Source organism: Podarcis muralis, chromosome 15, assembly GCF_964188315.1.
Source record: "Podarcis muralis chromosome 15, rPodMur119.hap1.1, whole genome shotgun sequence".
Classification (NCBI taxonomy): Eukaryota; Metazoa; Chordata; class Lepidosauria; order Squamata; family Lacertidae; genus Podarcis; species Podarcis muralis.
Genome location: NC_135669.1, coordinates 39,607,453 through 39,626,493, shown reverse-complemented (window position 1 = coordinate 39,626,493; position 19,041 = coordinate 39,607,453). Strand labels below are relative to the sequence as shown.

Here is a 19,041-nt window from a genome sequence, read left to right as displayed (position 1 = left end):
GCCTGCGGACATGCACAGACGCGATTTCTGGTGTCTGGGCATGCGCAGAAGCGATTTCCAGAACCGCGGAACAGAGTGCGTGGGGACTCACCAAGCAAGTGGCTCAGTTCGGGGGTGGCTCATGGGCCGATTAAGGAACCCTCATGGGCTGCAGGTTGCTGACCTCTGTGCTAGAGCTTCAAAGATGTGCTGGCTTTAAAGACCCTACCTGCTGTTCCTGGAAGGAAAGGGAGAGCTGTCGCAATGGAACAGAGTTCTGAGACATTGTTCAGACATGGCTCAACTAACACCTGAGTGTAGCCACTAAGGCAGCAGTCAAGAGAAGCTGAGGGGTTTGAATGCTTTTGCTTGTTTCACAATGGTAGTGGTGTGAGCACCTCACAGTTCTGTCTTGATAGCATCTCCTGCTGGGGTCCTTATGACAAGCAGCTGCCCAGATTGCTTCTCAGCCCAGCCCAGTGCCTTGCAGATTGCAGACATCTTGTACTTCTGCTGCAACAGGGAAGCAACTTTGTGGAACCAAAGACCACAGGCTTGAAATCAACCTACAGAGAAAGGTCATCGAGTTTTAAAGAAGTTAGAGAGCAGCCGCAGGCTTGCAATATGAACTATTCATGCCCAAATTCCAGACAGCACAGTCAACCCTGGTTCATGAGTTTTGTGGACCAGGACCTAGCGCTTCAGTGGTGTTTAAAAGTACCAATCCTGGGTGTATCACTGAATAGTGTTGGAAATCCTGGAAGCCAAGACCCAAGGTTGGGGCAAGTACTCTTTGGTGAGGAAAACCCCAGCAGAGATTTAAAATGGCACAACACACAGCAAAGGAAAAATGTAGAAATAAAGGCTGTAAAACCTTCAGAATGTGCCCTTTCCGTTGAATCACAAAATATCTCACTTCCCTAACACAAAGATAGGCCACACATTCAGTAAGTCAGTCTTCAAGGTTTCGTTAGGCCCAGGCTGCGGGAGGCATCTTAAGGTCAGATTTAATATAGCATCGCACGTGCTGTTCCACTGCAACTGCCTAAAGGCTAGGCTGATAGAAAGCAGAGCGAAGTAGAAGCAGCGGCCTAGGGAAGGAATGTGCAAGGGGATGAATGTGCAAGCCCAGAGGAACGAGAAGAATAGGCTCAGCTAAAGGAAAGGTTCGCATGCCCAGGAACTGCAGAGGAGGTGAGGAATTGCTTGTTGATTCCGTATAATGATCCAAGTCTTTAGCTGCAAGTTCTCTCTTCCCACCCCCACCCCAAAAAGTGCTGTACGGTTTGAATTAAATCTTGATGGCACCGCAAGTTGGTACATGAGGACGTAATGATGTATGTACTGGAGGATACTGAGCTCTCCCCCCAGAACTCACTGCTTTAGCATGATTCTCTCCACCCCACCACTTTTCTTCTGCATGGCTAATATGTAAAGCATTTAGAATGAAAAAGTCTGTGTGGTGTGTTTTTTTTAATTGCAGCTAGCTAGGATGCAATGCCAAGCTGGAATGGCTGCAGCAGCATGCGCCCTATTAATTATTAAGGCAGGTAAATATTGAGTAGGAGTGCCCATTTGGCTTGATGAATAGGGAAGAGGCTTGCACCGTGGAAAAGAAATGATTTTATTGTCAAGAGTCGTTTGTATCACTTCTTGCAATGGGATCCATTTCCCTGCAGGAGAAGCAACTGGTGGATGAATGACAGGGCTGCGTCCACACTTAAAACTAAAATGGCATGCTCAAGCCTTTCGAAATCTCAAGCGCTCCATGTACTGCAGTAGGGTAAGCCAAATCCCCAAACCTGCACAATACCTTTAAAACCGATTTGAATAATTAATTCTGCTTCACTAATTATAGGGAGGGAAAAGAGACACATTCCCAGCTACAGGACATCTGTTTTGAACAGCCACTGACTCTGCATTTACCATAAGGGCTAGTAATATATATATAGAGAGTGTGTGTGTGTGTGTGTGTGTGTGTGTGTGCGCGCGTGCACACACACACACACACACACACACACACGTGTCTGTCAGGTGAATTTGCAATTCTGTATTCTGTTGTCTCTGCATTTTGATTGCTCTTGGGAGATAATCTAGTAGCCACTCTATACCTCCGTATGTTTGCGTGTTGTTGCCTTTCCAATAGAACATTTCCTTCATATTGTAGAATAAAAAAACAAGCTCTTTGCAACATAGGAAGCTGCGTTATATCAGATTCATGGTGCATTTACCCCTACTCTGAACTGATAGCAGCTTCCCAGGGCATTTGCCTGTGAAGGGTCTTTCTCACAAACTGTGACTTGATCATTGTGACTGGAGATGCTGGAGATTGAACCTTCTGCGTGTAAGGAATGTACTGTGTTGCTGAGCTTCTCCCCCTACTTGCTGTTGCAGCCTTGCATTATTGAAAGATTCTGAGGTTCACATTTGAATGGGGTGATTGGGGGGTGAGGAATGTCCTTTGTGCCAGCACCAAAGTTTAGCTGCTTCCTTTTCCATTAAACTCAGGAAGAGAAAACATTTCAAATTCAGAACTGCTGGCACCAGACTCCTAGGTTCATGGAGCTATTCCACCCTGACTGCAAAACAACCCCCACCCCACCTTTTCTTGCTTCTTTTGTGTATAGCGCACTCTCTCTCTATATATATATATAAATATATGTATCGGAGCAGACATTCAGATGCTAGCATTGGAACCGGCCTCCTGGAAACAGACCAAGTTCAGTCAGGAGGCTTGATCTTCTGGCTGGCAACAGATGAGGGAGCTGGGTGTACAGATTAGAATTTGTCCCCGGGACTTGAAATCTTTCTATTGTGGTTGCAGACAGTCTTGTGAGAGCTGAATACAGAACACATGAACCTGGCAGCCTGGCGCTGCCATTTCCTCACCCCCAGGGGACGGGCAGGGGAAAGAGAGAATCTATTCCTCTTGACACAGCATTTGAAGAGCCTGATAAATAACTCCAAATCTACCCCCACTAACAATATTTATGAAGCTTCAATTTTTAATTTGTTGTAAGAGCCTCACTCTGGGAATGGGGGAAGCATTCTTGTGCAGCACGACGCAGCTCAGAGCTGGGCAACGTTGAAGGTCAGCCTGGCAAATGTACTGCAAGCTGGAGGGACCTACAGCTGATCTAATTTACTTGGGGTGGGGTTGAAATGGATGCGGTGTGCACAGAATTCTCCTAAATATTTCTGATGCTAGACACTAAATCTTAGGCCCTAATGCAGGGATGAGTGAGCCTGTCTATATATCCTTAGTGGTCCACAGCCATTACCCCCAGATTTGGGGGTGGGACCACAGTTCCCAGTTTCCATTTGCAGCATCCTCAGGTATGGCCAGGGAGAAACCCCATCTGAAGTCACAGAGAACCACTGCCAATTAGTCACTCCTGAGCTTGATGGCCCAGTAGCCTGAGATGGAATGGAGCAGCTTCCAGTGCTCCTATAACATGACAACACGACATGCTTCAGCAGCAGACATATCAACTGTTTTGTGTACTTGTGAACATTTGCTGTGCTTCATTTAACCCGGCATTGTGCCCAGTGAGTTCAGGGGAGGGGGTGTCACATAACTCATTTTGGAGCTAGCAACCATGGAATTGCAGTTTCTTCTCCAAGTGGGGATGTGTGGTAATTGTTGGCATCTTGGAACAGGAACTTTGGGTCCAGGAGGAAGTCATCAGGCAGCCGTCACATGGTCACAGATCGCAACTGCAAACCAGAGGAATGTTTTAGGGCATTTTTGTGTTTGTGTTTTCAATGCCGCTCTATTCCCTTCTAAGAAAACCCTTCTTAACAAGAGCGGAATCAATTTTGAAAGCTTATTGAAATGCCAGGCAGCGACAGGAGTCTTTCCTGTTGCAGCAGTGGAGCTTGCAGCTTGGTAGAGGAGTGGGCTTTTTCTGCTCTTAAATTGTAAGGAGCAGCAAATCCCCTGTGATTGTCACCCTTGAAGCATCCCACAGTGTTGCTTGGTCTGGAGCTTTACACAGAAAGTAAAATGCACATGCAACAAAGGGAGTAGTGCTCCACCCACTGGTGCTTCTATATTTTGGGGTCTCTGCTTTCTAGTTTTGCATACAATGCCCCAGATGAGTGTTATGGGGAAAACAAAATTGCAGCTGCCGGTGGACCGACAGCTGCCAGAGCCATGTATCATTGTTTGGAGGAAAGATGACTTCAGTGCATAGGGCTTTCTGGGACACGGGGGCTGCAGGAGTGACCAGGGAATTCTGTGTGCTGGTGATGGGTGTGCATTGTTTCTGCAAGAATGATCTTCTTCCAATAATCTTAGCAAACAATTTCATTTTTAAAAATCGGCTGACTTTTCTCTGAGTAAATTTCTTGATTACGGAGTATGTACCTAACTCTTTCCCTCTCCGCCCTCCCAATGCAGTTACAGATGTAGAACTGAAGCGGCTGAAAGATGCCTTCAAGAGGACCTGTGGACTCTCATATTACATGAGCCAGCAGTGCTTCGTTCGGGAAGTGCTTGGGGATGGAGTTCCTCCAAAAGTTGCCGAGGTAATTACTGATTTCCTTGAAGTGTTGGGGGGTTGTGGTTGAGTTGCATGCATTCAACTTGCTCTGGAAACGGTTGCTCAATATCTGTAGTCCTTTATAGCTTCACATCAACCAATATATCGGTCATAGTGTCTCTGCTAGTTAGTCACACCGATATGTATGCGTTTATAACATGGGTGTTGCTGTTTTGTGAAAACTAGCAGTTGTAATCCTAGGGCCTGTATCAGCCTTCCCTTCGCCTGGTGTTCTTTATATGTTTTGATCTACAGCTCCTGTTGTTTCAAGCTGTGGCTGATGGGAATTGTAGTCCAGAATGTCTCAAGATCAGTAACAGGTTGGAAAAGACTATAGACACCTGCTTTTGCTTGCTTCAGGCTGAAGACAGCTGCAGCACAGAACATCTGGAGGGCACACTAGGTTAGGGAAAGCTGCACTTTTATGTGCTGGACCATTCTGTCACACTTCCTGATCAAGCAGCAAGTCACAGGATGAAGGGGTGGGATGGTGCAGATAGGAGAGAAGGTTGGGTTCTCAATGGCTGGGGTCACCAGGGAGTAGGTTTATACCTCCACCACAGCAGACCCTTTGCTCAAGAAGTGAGAAGTGAGTGGATGTCCTTCACTGCTATGGAGAACAGTAGAGTTCTGTGGTGGCAAAATATTGGGTGGGAGGAAATACCCCTGCGCTGAAAGGTGGCTGTGAAGGCAAAATCTGTGATTCATCCTTGCACTGAGTGACCAGACATTCACAGTCAGGAATTGGGGTGTGTCTTTGTGCTCAGTGTGTAGAGATAAACTGCACTCCACCACTGGGTCCTTCTAGTATACAAGACCCCACAGGAAGCTGCCTTCTGCTGAGTCAGACCATTGGTTCATCTTGCTCAGTACTGTCAACAATGACTGGCAGTGGCTCTCCAGGGTTTTGGATAGGAGTCTCTCCATCTTTGTCTCTAGTCATAACAACCATTTCTTACCCTTATACTCCAGATGTCCAGGCCTAGGGAGCAACTTCATCATTTATCAATCTCTGTCATCCTGCCACCCACCCAAAAAGGGATCACAAATCTACGCCTGATGTTTGTATGACTTGAGGTAGTAAAATAGGGCAAAAACCCCCACAATAATTTCTACCTTCTGCTATTGTTTCTTGTTAACGTTACTCCCTTCTTTTCAAAATAAAGCTCTCCTAGTTCTGTGGCCACTAATATACATTTAAACGAAAAATTAAGGCGAGTGAGGAGGAGAATTGGGCAACTAATAAATTGAATTAATACTAGTGGGGCCTGCAGCAAATTGTTGCAGGATGGAGTTCTGCTGATCAGGATTTCAGCCACTCTGTTCCATTTCCCCCTTGCGATAGTTCTCTGTTCCCCACAACTGTCAGTCAGCATTCCATGGTCACTGGGCATGCCCATTCTTGACTGGGTTGTTTGTTGGTTTCCTGCCCCCCTTCTGCAAATCTTGGGGTGTCCCCCCGCCAAAAAAACAAAACAAAAACCTTCTTGCTGACAACTTCCCTCTTGCGCGTGGGTGGTGCCATTTTGGCTGCGTTAATGACGACACTCAGTGCCTGAATGTCAGAAATAGAGGGGATCATAAACAGCTCTAGGGCTCTCCTCCCACACTTTTGGGAAAGGTATATTTGGTTCATAAATAACCTGCTGTGAAAAGGGAAGGGTGTCAGGGCTGATCCTAGTTGGGAAAACAGCAGCTGACGCAGATGGTGGTGGTGGCAGTTTTCCTCGCTGGCTGCTGCAGCTTCTCTAAGGAAATTACCGGAATCATTGAGTCTGATAGAATACTATGTTATTAGCTCCCCACCCCCCATCTAAAGATGCCCTGTGTGGCAAAGAATAAAGTGGGGTAGCAAGTTCTAGGCCTAGGGAGCAGCTTAGAACATGGAAATTGGTGGTTGAAATAAAATATCCCCAAAACATGAAGGCGAAAGTAAAGATGAACAACATGGAGGAGTTGAAGAATGAATTACTTAGAAAGTGATAAGCAAGGTTATAAACTGGATACAAAAAGGCAGTCGTGAAAGGTAATAGTAAAGGTGTAGCAGCCTCATAGTTCCAGTTGCAAACAGAGGAAATAAGTTGAGCACCTGAATAGAAAACTGGCCTAAAAAGCCTGAGATGAGACGCAAGTAAACCAACAAGAGTTGGAAGCATTATTGGGGAAGAGATGTAGTTTTTGCATACCAAAGGCTCTGGTTTCAGTCCTTGGCATCTCCAGGGAGGGCTGGGAAACACTCCTGTCTGAAACCCTGGAGAGCTGCTGTCAATCAGTGACTGTTGACCCAGGGGTGGGGAGTCTCTGACCCACCAAGCAATGCTAAGACTCCAAATTCTGATCAGCCCCAGCCGACATAGCTGGCGCTCAGGGATGCCGGGAGTTGCAATCCAACAGCATCAGGAGGGCCAACAAGTTCCTCCATCCCTGCTGTTGACAGTACAGTGGTGCCTCGCAAGACGAAAAGAATCCGTTCTGCGATTCTCTTCGTCTAGTGTTTTTTTTGTCTTGCGAAGCAACCCTATTAGCGGCTAAGCGGATTAGCGCTATTAGCGGCTTAGCGGCTATTAAAGGATTAGCGGCTAAGCTGCTAAAAGGCTGTTAGCGGCTTAGCGGCTTAGAAAAAGGGGGGGAAGTGGGGAAAAAATCGCAATACTAGCAAGACGTTTCATCTTGCGAAGCAAGCCCATAGGGAAAATCGTCTTGCGAAGCAACTCAGAAATGGAAAACCCTTTCGTCTAGCGGGTTTTCCGTCTTGCGAGGCATTCGGCTTGCGGGGCACCACTGTACTTAGAATCGTAGAATTGTAGAGTTGGGATCCTGAGGGTCCTCTTGTCCAACCTCCTGCAACACAGGACTCTCTTGCCCAACGTGGGGCTCAAACCTGTGACCCTGAAATTAAGAGTCTAATGCTTTACCGACGATCCCAGCTTGGTTAGATGGTTTGTGTTCCTAAGAAAATATAATTGAAGCAGGAGGCAATGAGACTGTGGCAGAAGATGCAGAGGCAAAATGGATCAGAAGTAATTGACAGGCAGGAGCTGTTTTATCACAGAAAGGTAGTGCAAAAACCAGAGGCAGTGATGGAGACCATTAAGACGGAAGGCAGACTTAGCAAAGAGTTGAGTGCAGACAATGAGGAGAGGAATAAGAGGAAATTAATGGGGGGGAAATAAGATTAGTCCAAGAGGGAGTGAATAAAAGCAGGCACTTTCAACAAAGAACATCAGATGCAGATCAGTGCTGCAGTTGTTCAGTGGCATGAGCAGCCTTCCTTCTGTTCTATATCCACACTATTCCTTTCGAGGGGAGCAGATACAGTGCTTTCAAAAACACTGCCATGAGAGAGATCGCCTAGAAGTGACACTCCTGTGCCTTTTAACAGGTAGAAATGTAGCAGGCGAAGTCTTTCTCATCAGTAGCCGTTCATTTTCTAATTATCACAAGGTCCTTAAGTACACAGGAACTCCACCAGAGAAAATAAGTGAAGTGGGGCGGTGGCAGGAGTGAGCCAGCAGTAAAATACACTGAGCTGGTTGCTATTAACTCTTTATTAGCCAAACTAGGACCCGCACGATCACTGCAGATGGTGACAGCAGTCACGAAATTAAAAGACGCCTGCTCCTTGGGAGAAAGGCGATGGCAAACCTAGACAGCATCTTAAAAAGCAGAGACATCACCTTACCAACAAAGGTCCGTATAGTTAAAGCCATGGTTTTCCCAGTAGTGATGTATGGAAGTGAGAGCTGGACCATAAAGAAGGCTGATCACCGAAGAATTGATGCTTTTGAATTATGGTGCTGGAGGAGACTCTTGAGAGTCCCATGGACTGCAAGAAGATCCAACCTCTCCATTCGGAAGGAAATCAGCCCTGAGTGCTCACTGGAAAGACAGATCCTGAAGCTGAGGCTCCAAGACTTTGGCCACCTCATGAGAAGAGAAGACTCCCTGGAAAAGACCCTGATGCTGGGAAAGATGGAGGGCACAAGGAGAAGGGGACGACAGAGGCCGAGATGGTTGGACAGTGTTCTCGAAGCTACAAACATGAGTCTGACCAAACTGTTGGAGGCAGTGGAAGACAGGAGTGCCTGGTGTGCTCTGGTCCATGGGGTCACGAAGAGTCGGACACGACTAAACGACTAAACAACAACAGGACCTGCACAGGAGTGCTAGGTCCAACAAGCACTCATCTCTGGTAGGTCTTGCCCCTGAGAAGCAGTTGCTGAGACCGAAGGTCCCCACCTCCTTGCAGCTGCCTAAGTCCCCTCTTCCAGAATTTTCCCCCAAGCAATCTGAGACTGCACCTGTGTGAAGCTAACTTCTCCTCTGCCCTCTTCATGTGTCTCCTGGTTCTGGACATCAGAACCAAGCTCCATTGCAGCTTTCCAGTTTGTGTTACTCAGGGAGTTAGAATGATCAAGCAGCATGCACCAGCACACTTCATGCAACTCATTCCCAGTAAACCATGAGGCAGATATCCCAGCTTTATGTGCCATGTGAACAGAGTCTATATGTGTTCTGAGTATATCTGGAGCACAGATCTGTGCCATCCTTGCTGAACCTGTGGAAGACAACAGATAATCATTTCAGCATAATAATTATTTTCTCAGCAAAGCTAGCTGGGCATGTTTCTAAAAAAATGCAGCAAGCAGCAGTGAAAATGGCAAAAAGATTTCCCCTCTTTATAAAACATTCATTCTTAAATGTTTAAACTTAAAATAATAATAACAACTCCCTTTCATTCCCAACTGTCCCTAGTCTGTAATGTGTCCTGGTGAAATCACCATAAAGTAGAAGGAGCTGGTGCATTTTCAGGGCTGTGTGTACTGTACCACAAGAGCACAACAACTTCAGTGTTGTATGTGCACTGTTCAGCTTCTAGAAAAATTCAGCTGTATATTAAGCCACCCTGTATTTTCCTAGCCCGCATGACTGAGAAGATATGCACGAAAGCATAATGACCGATATCTCAATCTGGAGAGGTGTTGGAATAAAATTTCCAGGTTTGGGGCATGCCCCCCCCCAAATTGTATTTAGGAGAGATGTTAGATAACAATCCAGTGCTTATGTACCTGGTGGTGTCAGTGCTTACATATTCTGCATTTTGCAAAGTGGTCAGTAATCTGAAGGTTTTCCCCACACCCCTTCTGACCTTGGAGGCAAATGGGGCATGGATGACCCATCTCCATAGCATCGCATGCTGCCACCTTCATTCCGCTTGATAAAGTGGTCCTCTGGTATAACCAGCTGTTAACCAGGACCTTCACCAGAACCACATGATGCAGTCCATGCAACGTGAAACAATTTCCCAAATTAAAACACTGGAAGTGCCTTTTTTCAACTGTGGAAATTTTCTGGGGGCTCCAACCACAATATTTGGGTAACTTTCAGAAATTATTAAAGGCCAATAAGAGAACTTGAAATTTATAGAATCTCTGCAACTGGGTTTGAATGGTAAGCAAGTTACTGGGACTCATGGCTGTGGTAGAAAAACCTGAAGGGACAGGCAGCATCTAGTAAGGGCTCAGAAAATGTCAGAAGCTTGTTCTATATAATTTTAAAACCCATTTCAACCTGGAGGCCATCTGTGATATATACAGCTATTGATTTTTCTGGTATGAATGATTAGGTATCTAGGCATCTCCCATTAAGTGAAGTCAGAACTAGGCGCAACCTATTTCTATCAGGTGAAATGGGCTAATGATTTTTTTGTGTCGCTTGAGAAGCAATTATTGATAAGACTCTGCCTGCATCTTTTGCAGATACTGTTGTACATGTGCACAAGAATAAGGATTTGGAGAATAAATACTGAGTGTCCACAGAGGGATACAGAGCTCTAACACAGGACACGGCTCTAAGTAACCTTCAATTTCACGTTGAGTCTGGTAGTTGGCACAAACTTTGGACTCGTGAAAGGCAAATCAAGTTTCTAGGCCTCATTATTTGGAGGAGAAGTTTGGTAATGTACATATGGTAATGACAGAATAGGATTAGGTTCATTGCAGTGGAGAGGGAGTGTAGCACTTACTGTTTCTCACTTAACCATACCTTTTCTTCTGCCAAATGCGCACACACAAAAGGCAAGATTCTCCAAACTCTGTATGTTGCCATATTCTTGCTTGGAAAGCTAACAGATAAATATTTTTACATACTAGGGAAAAAATTGCTGGAATATTAGATTGTTGATGCAGAATATTATCTGATTTGAGTCCAGTGTATGGAAGCATGCTTCATCCCAGAATGGAATAACTTTTCGAGCTCCCAGGTTGTTGATATAAATATTACTAAATAGCACAATTGGTGTACATACATGGCTCTACATAGAGTAACACAAGCAAAAAATGGGTCCCTCTCTCATAGACTTAACCTAGTGAAGGGAGAGGCAAGAGCAGTGGGTCTTGCCATTGCATATACTTGGACTCATTTTGGATTTGGGATGGAGGCCAAGAGTGTTCAGTCAGGGGCTTTCTAGGAAAGGTGGGTTTTTTACATGAGGGAATTTAACGGAAGAGGGAGCAGGAGTGCTGGGCACAAAGGACTACAAGGTGACAGTTTTTAGTTCCTTTCGGGAGCCAATTTCAGAGTTTTTCAAATGCCAGTGTTTCCCAAGACTAGCCACATTTTCCTATAACTTGCCACTGCCTTGCCTCAGCTTGAGATCACTGAGGCAGGTGGAAACGGAGGGTGCTGAAATGAAAGCTGGAAGTCGGGGGATCGTGTGTGTGTGAATAGAGCTCATGCCAGTTGTTTGGGCTGTTGCACTAAGGCAGGTGAAACCACAACTCGCACCAGCCATCATGCCTAGTGATTGGGGATTATGGGAGGTGCAGTCCAGTAACACCTGTAGGGCCACAGGTTCTCCAGCCTTTCCATTCCTCTGAGGACAGAGACACCAAAGTCCTCTAAATTAGGAAGCATTGTGTTCAGTGTTTACCTGTGGATCTCAACAGATGTGGCATGTTTATATGTACAAGCCTCTTCTGAGCCTTAGTCAAGCTTGGCTGCAGTTTGTCCCACCGGTGTGGTGGTAAACTTTGAAATGTAGGTGTGCTTTGTGACAACGCTCATAGCCACACCTATTCTTAACACTATACAAGAGGAGTGTGGAACCTGTGACCTTTAAATGTTGCTGGACTTCAACTCCCATCATCCCTCACCACTGGCCAGGCTAGCCAGGGCTAATAGGAGTTTGGAATTCAACATCTGGAGGGCCACAGGTTCCCCATCCCTGTTATATAATGCAGATTAATTTTTGACCAATGCCAACTTTTTTCACCCCACCCTTTTTATTTTTTGCTTAACATCCAGCCTGATGAACAGTTTTGGTGGACTCAAACGCTTGATTGCTATTTTGTTCTGCTTTGGTTGATTGGTTATAATGAAGGGATTTTCTTTCCAGTTGGCGGTTTAACTCTTGGCTAATATAACCCACCTCTTCTGCTTTGCTTACTTGGTGGGTTTATCTCCCAAGACACTTATTTATTTGGGATGCAGAAAATTGTCAGATAGCTCTCTGGGAGATGTTGATGTCATCCCTGCTGTGAAATAAGAAGCTCCTCTTCATCCCTGTTCCACTGCACCACTGGTTTGCCCCATCCTTTTAAAGGCATCATTTCCCCTAATATCTGTTGACAGGAATACATTTCTTTATTTCTGAGTTCAGCTAGAAGGTATACTTCACTTCACTTTTTATTTTTAGAGTATAGGTGAATAAGAACTACCTGCCCTCAGACAAGCACCTTGCTTATTAATTTATTAAATTGATAAACTGCCCTTCATTTGAGGATCACAGCGGTTTTCAGTATAAAAACATAGAAATGCACAACATAATAGCAAAGAATGATAATACCCCCTGTTTAAAAGGCCATAGATTATTTAATCAGTGAAAGGCCTGGCTATAGAGGAATGTTTTCACCTGATGTCTAAAGGTATTTACTAAGACTCCAGGCGAGCCTCCCTGTGGAGAGCATTCCACAGATAGGGTTTGGGTTTGGTTGACATCTATCTTGGGAGACAATGGAACAGTGTCCCTTCAGGAGCCACCACAGAAAAGGCCTAGTCTCATATTGCCCCTCTCTGGAGCTCTCATACTGGGGGCACACGAAGAAGGGCCTCAAATGATGATTGCAGGTTCCTGGTTAGTTCATATTGGGAGAGGTGGTCCTTGAGGTATTTCAGTCTTGAGTTTTTTATGGCTTTATAGGTCAAAACCAGGTTATATGCTCAAACTGTCGTGCCCTGGTGAGCAACCTTGCTGCCATATTATGCACCAGCTGAATTTTCTAAACCTGCTTTAGAGTCAGCCCCATGTATAATGCATTGCGGTAATCTAGCTTAGTAGTTACCGAACATAGACAACAGAATTTAGGCTATCCGTGTCCAGATAGGGGCACAGCTGTTTGCCCAACAGAAGCTGATGGAAGGCACTCTGTGCCACCGAGGCCACCTGAGCCTCAAGGGACAGCAGTGTATCTGGAAGTATGCCCAAGCTATGTACCTGTTCCTTCAGAGGGATTGTAACCCCATCAAGAGCAGGCATCCATCCTTTCTAGGGAACCCACCCACTAACAGTGCCTCTGTCTTACCTGGATTGTGCTTCAGTTTGTCACCTTGTGTGAGTCACTGTCTTAGGGATGCTGCCTCACCAGGAGTGACTGAATGATTTTCCTGCACCTGATGGGGTTAACGCATCGGATTTTTTCCAACCTTGCAGGAGGTTGTTGGACAGAGGCCAAGCCAGAACAGCAACTCACAAAGAGATTCAACGGACAGCCTCCTTTTCAGGGCAGGGCATTTTGCCTGGCCTGCACCTTGACAGTGATTGAATGATCCAGTCATGTTTGATATAGAAACATGTCAGAATAGCTGATTGGAAGGATGGAAGATGAGCTGGGCGTTGGGTGGAGACGTAGCGGACAGCCTCCTGTGCGGCTGGGAACTTAGGGCTGCCAGAAGCTGTCGGTAATTTAACTCCTCGCAGCACACAGGGGTGTCCTGGCACACAGCTGGGTAATTACCGCTCAAGGAGGTGCTTCGGCTCCACAGTCAGTTGCTTCTTTTCCTCCTTTCCCGTAAATATGGCAACCACTTTTAATTGCAGTGCAAGCAGATTTGTTTAGAAGGAGTCAGCCTTTTCCCCTCTTCTCTGGCACAGATAAATCTTAATAGATATCATGGAGGGAGCTGGGCATTCTGAAGAGTAATCTGCTCCATCAGTTTTAGAAGTGTAACATCCACACTCTTCATCTTGAAAGCAGGCTGCTCTCCACACCTCACACAGCAAGTGTATTTTCAGTGTATTGTCAACGGAAAGGGCTGTGAGGTAAATATCGTTGCATCCAAAGGTGAGATTTGTGCCTGCAGCTTTGAGAGCAGAATTTGGACTGTGGGTCCGGAGAATTTAACGTTTTATGTAAATCATGTGTAACTTGGTTTGAATCTTAATATTGGCAGTTACTTAGGGCAGGCAGGGCAGTCTTGTAGTCTTACCTGAAGGATGGTTTGGTGATTTTAAGAGAGCTGCACACCTGGTCGCTTATAGCAGCTGTGGTGCGGAATTGGAGATTCAGTGTCTTGTGATTCCCAGGACCTGAAGCGTTCTGGGTTGTCCTGCTAGTGTCCCTGCTTGAACTGTCCACTTCTTCTGATCATGAGGTCTGTGTTCATCCATTTGGCTACACTAAGGTGGCTTACAAAATAGAGCTACAAATGTAAGCACCAACAATAGAATAGTTAAAGAACAGTGAATAAAAGCAACTGTGTTTGTTGACATAAAAATAAGACAGAACTATAAAATAAACACAACTTATTTACCACAACAGACCAATAGTACTGTGCCACACGAGTCACTGCTGGTATTCAGGCTTTTGTGAAACAAGAAATAGGAAGCTAGTGCACAAAAGGGTCACTAGCCTGCAGAGTTTTATTAGACCACTGTGGACTGGCAGAAATGCTGGTGTAGAGGTGGGAAGCTTCCATCCTCTTGCAGACTACTTGGTTTCTCTTTTGGGACTAAAGCAGTGGTTCTCAACCTGTGGGTCCCCAGATGTTGTTGGACTACAACTCCCATCATCCCTGAGCTCTAGCCTTGCTAGCTATGGGTGATGGGAGTTGTAGTTCAACAACATCTGGGGACCCACAGGTTGAGAAAGGCTGGACTAAAGAAAGGACAAAGCACTCCATCCCTCCTCCACCAGCTCACTTTGAGCACTTGCACACAATCCCTGTTTTTTGTGCCAGCCAAATGGTTAATACAAAACTGGATCAGTGCCTCCTGATGTGTCAGGGTTCTGGTTGAAACTGACAGCATGTCAACAACTGACAGCTCATGCTTTACATTCTGTGTTTTGAGCAGTGGGAGGGAGGAGAACTCTACTGTTTTGCTATAGCTTGCAGAGGAAGTGGAAGAACCACAAAGCCCCTTCCAGACAGGCAAATTTAAGGCAAAGCAGGCCTCTCTGAGCAATTCAGGACGCTGGACAGCTCCCAGTTGGCTGAGCTATAAAAGATGTTGTCTCAGTAAAGAGCTGGTATCACATGAGTGCTTATGTATGCTGAGCAAGGGAGTTGGCTCTACCTCCTTAACAGTGTTAGAAACTGAAATATGAAAGCTAGTAGCTAAATGGCACCTTAAACCTAGCTTATGGGCTCAACAATGGAATGTCTAGGCACACGTTTTTATAACAACACAAAGCTGAAAATGAATGAACTGCAGCTAAAATACTCATTTTTCACGTGCCCTTGTTCTTCCCCTGCCCCACCCCTCTGATATCCTTAAGAGGGTCTCTTCTGTAGTCTTCAGAGAGTAGCTGGAAGTGGGAAGGCAGAAAAAGGTCCTTCTTTTCTTTCACTCTGCAGTTTTAATCTGAAATCTTTGGTGCAGTACTTCTCCCAGAGCTCAGAAACTGCTCACGCTGATGATCTTCCCTGTCACAAAATGTGCCTAGAACAATGGGAGTTTCAAACACTGCTCCTTGAGAAGATGGCTGTGTTGACTTTGGGGGCCCTTTTGTGATTCTGTAGGCACTGACCTCTGTGCTCTGTAGTGGAGGGGGTGTTAGCAGGGGCTTGTGCTCTGAGGAAGATGGTAAACCTACATCCTCAAGTCAGAAGTGTCCATGGGGAAGTGGGCAGTCTGTATTTCTCCCTCATCAGGGATCATGACAAGACTAGGGGAGAATGCTGCAAGCCTGGGACTTTGCACCCATGCAGAGGTTTTGGGAAGAGGGACATTTTTGAAATGTGTAAAGTGCATTAGGTTGCTGTTGTGTGGAAATACTTTCTGAAGACTCTCTGGTGCCCCTGAGAACCTACACAGTGGAGAGGTAAGGAGGCCATTTGACAACTTTTGAATGGTCTTGTTTTTGAAAAAGTGGGACTGGCCTATGGCAAGCACTGGAGAGGGCAATCAAAGCTGAAGCTCTATGCTGCCTGGTTACTGAATCAAAGCATCTGTCCCTGCTGGTGTTTTGTCTTGAAACTCGTGGAAATCTCTTGCATTTTAGTCCTTGTAGAGCAGCAGGGAGTGAGAGTAGCTCGCCACAACTGGCACTAAGGAGAATTATATTTCTGGCACCTGATCATCCCTTGAATGTTTGTGTGGTCATTGTGAGTCAGTGTGGCAGCCTGGAATGTCCCATACATTTTATGTTGCTGTCCTATTCCTATGTCCGTTGTGTTGTTGCCACTCTTCAGGTAAGTTTGCCCGCAAGTTAACTTTTGCTTTGTCGTTGTTGCCAAAGCTGCTTGTTCATCGACATTCCTGTGTTCCAGGTTTGCCTCATGGGGCGTGTGCAGTTGCTTTCCTTGTGAGAAATGATCTCCCAAGTTTTTTTTTACATGGGACAGATTCCTAGAAAATCCTTGAGTTAGAATTGTTGGAGGGATAACTTGGATAGACTTTTGCAGTTGGAAGCAGACTGTCTTGAGTTAGATAACCTGGCTCTGCACAAAGCAGTTTAATACTATTACATGTGTATTAATTTCTCTGAGAAGCGCATCAGTGGCTCCTTCCCACCCCAAACCTAGTTTTATCTTCACAACAGCTCTGTGAGGGAGGTTAGATTAAGGATGCCATAAGGCCACTCTGTGTGCTTTGCAGCTGAGTGGGAATTTCAGCCTGAGTTTCCCTCAAACACTGTCCAGCAGTCTAACCACTTCACTAGAACTTGGAGATGTCTGTCTACTAGAGCTGTATAGTGTGTTAGTGGGTTTAAACAGCTTTAGCATATTTGAAGCATGCAAAAATGTGATTTTTAACAGAACTGGAATCTAAGGAGCTGGCACATGAAGCCGTTAATGCACTTGGATCATATCTGCTTAAAGCTGTGCAGTGGGCCTCTCTCTGAAGGTGGCAGAAGCTGTTTTGAAGCTGAGCATTTACCAAGCCCAGGAAAATAGTCCCTTGGCTCCTTGCAGTGTTTTCTGAGAACCAGGTGCTGCTTTACAATAAAAGGACCTGAAATACACTCTCAGGGCTGAGCTTCCTTGCTCAAAACAGGCCCTTTCTTCCATTTGAGGCCCTGCTGTGTTTTCAGAAAGTCAACCTTGTTTAATCGCCAGGTAATGTGAGTGGATAAAATGGCCGCAACCTGCTGTGTTTTTATTTCTTATCTTCCACGGATGAAATTTCCAGCATACTCAGGGGCTGAACATTTTTTAAGACTTTCAGCCTTCTCGGAATGAAAGCTTCAGAAAAGAAACATCAGCGATGAGAATCTGGATGGCAACAAACTTGGCTCATTTATTCACTCTCATTTATTCATTCCCAGTTTTGTAGAGTTGCCTGCCTTCAGAAGAGACATGCCCAGAATAGTAATCTCTTTGATCCAATGTCTCTTAAGAAGTAAGGTTCTGGGTTAAACATGATCCCTGTTTATTAGCCATGCTAAGGTAAAGGTAAAGGTACCCCTGCCCGTACGGGCCAGTCTTGCCAGACTCTAGGGTTGTGCACTCATCTCACTCTATAGGCTGGGAGCCAGCGCTGTCCGCAGACACCTCCGGGTCACGTGGCCAGCGTGACAACCTGCATTTGGTGAGCCAGCACAGCACACGGAACACCGTTTACCTTCCCGCTAATAAGCGGTCCCTATTTATCTACTTGCACCCGGGGGTGCTTTCGAACTGCTAGGTTGGCAGGCGCTGGGACCGAACAATGGGAGCGCACCCCGCCGCGGGGATTCGAACCGCCGACCATGCGATCGGCAAGCTCTAGGCACTGAGGTTTTACCCACAGCGCCACCCGCGTCCCTCATTAGCCATGCTAGCTGGGGTTAAAGGAGGTTCGAGTCCCAGCAAGATCTGGAGGGTCCCAGGTTCTCCAGCCCTGATTTACACCAAATCTGAGCAATCCAGAGACCTCATAATGCCTGCCACTAGCTGGGGCTTGCAAGCTGGAGGGCACAGAGCAGGGGAGTTCAGTTGTTGTCCACAGGAACAAGATAGGGAACTAATAGGAGCAGCAATTATGGCCTTTGTCTCTGGCAGTAAAAAAGGACCCTTCTTGGAAGGGTGTGTGCATGCCAGTTTCCATGGAACTCTCCTTGCTTGGGAGCCTAGAGCAGGACAAAAATTGAAAGGTCACTCTCTGCCTCCAGGTTCCTGTAGTGCTTGTTTGGAACCAGTAGCCACTACAGGTATGGGGAGGCTTCTGTACATGTGACTCCTTTGGAATGGTACTGAAGTCTTTAAGTTGGCCTTGCGAATAAAGTCAGTGAACATTATTAGCTTGTTAATAGTGCACATGCCCAAGCATGCCAGTGTTGATGATTAGTGACAGACAGACAACCTGACAGGAGGAGGAGAGCCCCACTCCCTTTCAGTTTATTAAACCTGCTCTGCCTAGTCACCTCCAGTTTACCTCTAGAAAACTGGAGGAGAGTGCTTGTGATATGATTGCCTAGGCTAGAATGAGAGGTTGTGGCTTCCTATGTGCCAGTGTCCAAACTTTAGGAGAGCTGGCATCAATTGTTTAGGGAGAAGCCTTTTTAAATCAGTTGTAAATAAAACCCCAGGCACTAGGAGTGCCTGATATTTATGCACCTTGAAAATGCTCCACCTCTGGTTCTTGGAGAAGCAAGACAGGCTGAGTTATTTTAGAAGCAGGGGGAGATTTGTCCTATGATGACTTCTCGCATGACTATCGGACCTATAAATAATCACCTAGTGCTGCAACCTGAAGGGTAGCTAATAAGTAATATGATATACTGTGCGTGTCTGAGGACAAATGTGTTGGAACAGGTTTGTAGGCCCGTGAGGCTTGAGAGGGAGGTGACAGAATGGCCATGCCACTGGTGACTTAAGTATGAATGTTCATTCCCTCCTAGAGTAGCTGACACAGTGACAGGCTTGGTGTAGGTCAGCTGTGGTCCTCCTGATGTCATTGAACTCAAAACTCACATCAGCCTTAGCCAGCATAGCCAATGGTCAGGGATGATGGGAGTTGTAGTCTAACAACATCTGGAGGACCATAGGGTTCCCCACCCCAGGAAATAGAAACTGGTCAGCTTCCTTGTGTTTCCTA

At 45.9% G+C, this 19,041-nt stretch overlaps 1 protein-coding gene across 4 annotated transcripts in view; it reads left to right on the top strand.

The window, feature by feature from the left end:
- The window catches only part of USP32 (ubiquitin specific peptidase 32), a 126,317-nt gene that overhangs the window by 34,837 nt on the left and 72,439 nt on the right, over positions 1-19,041 (top strand). For all 4 annotated transcript variants that reach the window (XM_077919674.1, XM_028708937.2, XM_077919673.1 and 1 more), the window contains exon 2: positions 4,382-4,509. In XM_077919674.1, coding sequence (XP_077775800.1) covers positions 4,382-4,509 — 128 coding nt within the window. The remainder of the gene's footprint in view (positions 1-4,381; positions 4,510-19,041) is intronic.